Below are 6,008 nucleotides of genomic sequence, written 5' to 3' on the forward strand. Positions count from 1 at the left end.
CACTTAAAATTGTTGTAATGTCCTCCTCATTCAGAAAGCTCACCCTGATGAGACTTTGGTCACGTACCAAATATAAAACCAAAAAAACTACAAGATTAAAAAAAAAGAAAACCACCTCACAAACTCTCTTTTAAGAAGGTAAGGATTTCATAATCCCCATGAAAACAGTTTCTTTTGGAGTAAGTTTTTAGTTATGTGCTCATGTATCAAATGGTACACTATGACTTTGCTGATATCCAAGCTTGATTCACCAATTTAAATCCATTTAAGCCATTTTCATCAAGTTTCTTTGTTAAAGCTCTTTAGACAATCAACATGCTTTGTTATTTTATAAGTTACAAATTTGAGAGAACAAAAAACTATATATAATAAATTCAGAAGATCCAATCAAGCTCTTGTCTCTCATTATCCACATTATGTGTATATTTATATATACACTTTGATCATTATATTTTTCCTGCTATGCATTTCTTGGGGGTGTATGCATGCTCAGTTGTGTCTGACTCTTTACAACCCCATGGACTATTGCCCCCCATGCTTCTATGTCCATGGGATTTTCTGGCAAGAAAACGAGTCGGTTGCCATTCTCTCCTCCAAGGGATCTTCCCAACCCAGGGATCAAATCCTGACTCCAGTGCCTCCTGCATTGGTAGGCAGATTCTTTACCACTGGGTCACCTGGGAAGCCCCCATGCATTTCTAGATGTTTATAAATGAGCTGAATTGTGGTGAGAAAAGGTCCCTGGGGATCTTAACTACAATAATGCTCTTATAATTTGCTGGAAGCTAGTGGTATTCATTTACTCTTTTACTTAAAGTTTGTAACAAAAGCAAACAGGTAGATTTTTGTTAAAAATCTTCAAGTTGGTAGATCTTTAAGGCTTTGCAACTAGACAAATTCATACTTTAGAATAAAGAAATTAGCTTTTAAAGCAAAGTGAGTGGGGAAAAAAGCTGGCTTTGCACAAACTTAGAGTTCAGGCCACCTGTTTGAATAAGTATTTTTAGATAATTGTGAGTCAGGTTAATAACATACTTGAAAGAGCTGTTATTAGCATGGTGACTTATTCTACCTTATGAAGATACACTGGAGTAAAAAAGAAAATTTAGGAATAATGAGTTGACACCTCTCCCTCTTTTCCTCCAATATGGTTGATAAATAGGAATCTTTAGCTAACTGCAATTCCAATTTGGCTGTTGGTAGTTTCTAGACATGTTCTCCTCTCTGCAGTTTTTTGAGAGGAGCTGTCAGGTTATGTGGCAAATGATTAAGTCTGTCACTTTGGGTTTTGCATGCCTGCTTTTAAGTATGATGGGTTTTCAGTCTTGCAATGGAAAAAAATACAAAAGTCACCTTAAGTCTTACAGTGCAACAGTTTTAATAGTCCTCGCTAAAATAGGCAGTACAGTTTAGCAGGTCAACATTAAAAGCAATCTTGCCTTATTTAAAACGCTTCTACTTAAGAATGATTCCTGCTCTCTGCCATCCCTTCACTTAAGGTATAAGGCTGAAGAAATACTCCGAAAGTGCATTTCTTTTATTTCTCATTAAAGAGAGCACTGGGATTTGCTTTCCGATAGCAAGTCCAGAATCAGAGCATGCCAACCTTGTTGGAAGGCTGCACAGTTTCAGTTGAGTTAAGGTCTCTTAGAGAAGTACCTCCTCATTTCCATGGGGGACGCAAAAGCCACGGAAGTTTTTTGGAAAAAAAAAATTTTATACCAGGTTCCTCTGTGGTATCTTCTCTTACCACGAATAAATATTTAATGCATCCTTGAGCCGTGAACTACCGGAACACTCAATTGTCACTTCAGTTTCCAGGACAATAAAATCTGGAGGCCTGGTGCGAATATTCTGAATTAGGTGGGATGAGACTAGAGGGTCAGAATTCTCGGGGTTGGAACTGGGGGCTGAGGAGGTGTGACGGGAAGAGAGTCTTGGAGCTCTCGAGCTATTGCTTGTCGTCGTGGGGGTCACCAGGGAAGATCGCTTCCTCCGAGGACCTGACTCCCTCGGGGAGCAGAGTGGCACGCACTTTTCTCTTCTCCTTAAAGCGGCCTGAGCGCGAGATCTTCAAATTTCGGCGGCTGTTGCCCGATTTCTCCCCGCCCAACTTGTCTAGCTTGTGGGGCTCGCCGGCGCCCCCGAGGAGACTGGGGTGCTGATTCTCCCGGGAACTGCTCGTCCAGTCCTGGACGGGCGGCGCGGGTTCCCCGGGGGCAGGCTGGGCTGGCGGCTGCGCACCCCCGGCGGCCTCCTTGTTTTTCTTCCTGCTGTTCGTTAGCGAATTCCACCAGGAGCCCGAGCTGCCGGTGCCGCCGCCGTCGGCCATGGCAGGCCGGCCGAGGGGCGCTGGATGCGGGGCGCGGGAAAGGGCTTCGGCGGCGGCAGCCGCTCTCGGATCCACCCGACCTGCGCCGGTCTCTCTCGAGCGGGCTGCGGGCTGGGAGCAGAGGCCAGCGGCTTGTGCTGGGGAAGAAAACAAAACTTGGTTACTGGGTTTGTCGAAGTCACGTGCGCCCCAATCCCACTTCCTCTCCAGTGGCCAGCGGGCACAGGATCGGCTGCAGCCCGATGGTCCGCAGCTGCGGGCTTTCAGAGAGCCTCGCCGCGCCCCCCAGAGCGCAGGCGGACGAACCGCCTCCCGGGCGCCGCCTTCTGGTCTGGAGATGGAGTCTTGGCGCTCCCCGGCTTCCAGGATAGGGCAGTGGTCCGCCCAGGCTCGAGGGCCACCCAGGGGTGGGTGCCGGGGCTTCTGGATTAACCAGGCCCCAGAGGGAAAAAGGCCCGTCCTGTCAGCCTGCCCCATTGTAAACGATGCCCAAAGGTGACCCACCGGTCCAGAACAACACGTGGGAGGAGGGCGTCCGGACGCAAGCGCGTCCCCGCGGTACGTGGGCACGAACAGTAGACCGCAGACAGTTCCGAAATTTCCCTCAAAGGTTTTTGCTCCCTAGACATTGGTCCCGGGATACTTTTTCGCTGTCATTTTTCGGGGGCGGGGGCTGGGGATTTACAGACTAGCAAGAGTGAGAGACAAGCTCGTGGGGTTTTGTTTTGTTTCTTTTACGTTCTGCTTTTGACAAAACGTCTGCCTTGTGACTTTCAGAGAAGCATGTCTAGACTTCCCTTGAAAACCGCCGTCCTGCTCTTCCTTTTATTCTCCAAAGACCATTCTTGCGTCTCTTTGAAGCCACCCCCGGTCGCCAGTTGAGAAGAACCCAAGTACCTCTTTCCTTAGCTCTGTATTAAAATATGCACCGAGTCTGTGTGTACTAGGCAACTCAACTCGGGATTTTTAGTTCAAATGAAAGGCTTCTGTTCTTTTCCTTGCGCAATTCGCTCCTCCAAAGGAGACGGCGCACAACGGAACTCCAATCTGCCCTCCTCCCAGCTTTTAAAACAGCACCCAGCGGAACGAAAAGGCAAAAAGTGTTACTAGCACTTAAGGTGCGAATATCAGAAGCGAGACTTCTCTGCCCACTTTCTGCGCTGGGTCTACACTGCGCTAACTCCACGAATGAGTAGGATTCGCTGGCGCCGCGGCTCATTTCCAGGTTTCCACTGGGCTCCTTCCCATCCCACGCGCGCAACGCTCCTGGGATTCGCCGGCGCTGGAGAGCGAAACTTCCGCGGTGTTTGTGGTTAGAAACTCTCCTCCCAAACCGCTGGGAGAGAGAGAACCCGAACGCCTACGCCAGAGGCCGCCACGGCCTCGGCTGAGCTGGGAGACCTTGGCACCGGCTTCTCCCCAAGACTCCCCGAGGGCACACTCGGGCTGCGACTTGAAAACAATAGAAGGAAAAAATGGCCCAAAGTTCTTTCCCTGCTGAAGGCACCCACACCCTCTGGCACAGTTTGCAATGGTTTGCAAACATCCAGTCTCCCTCCACTTTATAGATCGGAAAAGCACCCCCAAGTTGGTCACTAATGGTGGTGATGGTGATAGTGGTGGCTGTTCTGATGCTGCTTTCTGTCTTCTATCCTACGCTGTCTTCTCCACAATCAACTTTGTATGCACAGAAGGGCTATGCACGTATTTCTCAAGGAAAAGATTGCAAATTACGCAGAGCGCCTGCTTCTAACAACTTCTCCTCGGGAGCTGGGGGAGCTCCCCAGGGTGACACCCTGGAATAAGCTCTGTCTTGGAGGACGGAGAATCACCCCATCGCTCACCTGCTTAGGCTTCCCTGGACCCCGTGGCTCCGCGCCTCTCTCTTCCCGGGCCAAGTCGGGAGCTCTTGCGCTTGGGTTAATCTGGAAGTCCGGGAGCGGCGTTCCTCTGTGCGGTCTTGGAGAGATTGGGCTTCTTTCTGAAAGGTGTGCCAGCCGAAATCGGTGCAGTCCAGCTAAGCCGATTGCTGCGGCTGGTCTCCCCTGGCGCCTCCGATTTCCTGGCGCAGCGGCGACAGTAGCCCGGAGCTCCAAGTGTGGTTGGATACGGCTGGAGGGCCCCGCAGTGAGTGGGCGCCAGGCTCACTGCCCCAGGTGAATGGCCAGGCAAGCTCTCCCGCCTAGTAGTCTTCCATACTCGGACGCGTCCCTTTTCCCTGGTAGCACCGGCCGGGAGCGGCCGGAAGATGGAACCTCAACTGCTCACTATGATGCATTGAACCTTCCTACCGCGTCGGTCCAGCGGGGGAGAAGACATCTGCCCACCTGCTGGTTATTCGCCAAGTGATTCTGGAAACCAGAACTCCGGGGCAGCGGGAAGAAAGGGGGAAAAAAAAAAAAAAAAGAACCCAGGAGGCGGCCACTACAGCCACAGGTGCAGGTAGAAAGTTCGCGTTCCCGCCCTCCAGGGACGAGATTGGACCAGGTCGCATACGTGGCGCGGCCTTGGGATGTCTGATTGGAGAAAGGCTGAGTGTGCGCCGCTCCGGAGCCGGACTCCTGGAAGAAGAAACGGAGGCAGAGAGATCAAGGCTGCAGGTGGGCGCCGGTGGACAAAAGTCGCAGTTCTCCCTCTGTCCCTACCCCAATTTCTTTTTTCCTTTACTCTCCGATTCACCGGCTGTGGCCACTCAGCTCCTGGAATCTCAAGTTTTGTAACTCTCAGGAGCCGTTCCATAACCAGGCAAAATATTGCAGAGCTGCAGGGGCCCTGGGTTGAAAGGCTGTAACATTAACAGGTTCGTTATGTGCTAGCCAGGCGCTGTTCCAAGAGCTTTCTGTGGATTAACTCATTTACTCCTCCTCCCAGCAATCCTAGGAGGTAAGAACTATGATTATCCTCAGTTGACAGGCGAGGAGAACTTAGCTGTGAAAGGTAAACGGTTGCCCAAGGTTACATGGCTGGTACCTGGTAGAGCTGTATTTGTACCCCGGAGATCTGACTCCGGCTCCCCGGGGTTTTATCGGCACCTTATACCACAGCTTGCCCCTCAGTGTGGGGCTCAGCACGACTCAGTGAGCATGGGAATTACCTTTTCTCGGGTCTGGAAGTCCGTGGAGCGCCACTGCACTCGGGGAGTACAAATCCTGCCCAGAACTGGAAGTGAAGTAAGTGAACCTGCCCATTGCCGGTCAAGTTTCAGGAGGCTTTTGTTCCCAGGAACAAATGGGTGGTTTTCGTTACCTGGACAGAAAGGCTTTGACATAGGGAATTTTCACTAATAAAGGCAGAGGTGCAACCGGCTTCATCTTCCAGGATGCATTTCTTTTTCAAAGAACTGTTTTGCTGCTCCCTGAGCTCAGTGTGTAACTTCTCTGAAGGACTGGAGCCACCGACATCCCAGCATGTTGGTTCTGAGGACTTGCCGAAGGGGTGAAAGTAGTGGAAGACACGATACCTAGGTATTCCATAACTTAAATTTTGGAATTAATAGAAATTCTTATAGATCGTTTCAATTTTTGAAATATGGTAAAAATACAAATACTTTATATTTTTAACTTCTTAGTTTAGCATTCTTGGGTTTTTATTTTTTATTTTTATTTTTTTTATTTTTTATTTTTTTAAATTTTAAAATCTTTAATTCTTACATGCGTTCCCAAACATGAACCCCCCT

The 6,008-nt window shown here is 49.7% G+C and overlaps 1 protein-coding gene across 1 annotated transcript; it reads right to left on the reverse strand.

The window, feature by feature from the left end:
- Positions 1-1,943: 1,943 nt before the first annotated feature.
- Positions 1,944-4,332, reverse strand: PRR15 (proline rich 15). The gene is given in 2 exon segments (NM_001267885.1): positions 1,944-2,469; positions 4,177-4,332. A coding segment is annotated over 1 exon segment (381 nt). The 5' UTR covers positions 2,333-2,469; positions 4,177-4,332; the 3' UTR covers positions 1,944-1,951.
- Between the last annotated feature and the right edge of the window lie 1,676 nt (positions 4,333-6,008).

The sequence above is a fragment of the Ovis aries genome, chromosome 4 (genome assembly GCF_016772045.2).
Source record: "Ovis aries strain OAR_USU_Benz2616 breed Rambouillet chromosome 4, ARS-UI_Ramb_v3.0, whole genome shotgun sequence".
Lineage (NCBI taxonomy): Eukaryota > Metazoa > Chordata > Mammalia > Artiodactyla > Bovidae > Ovis > Ovis aries.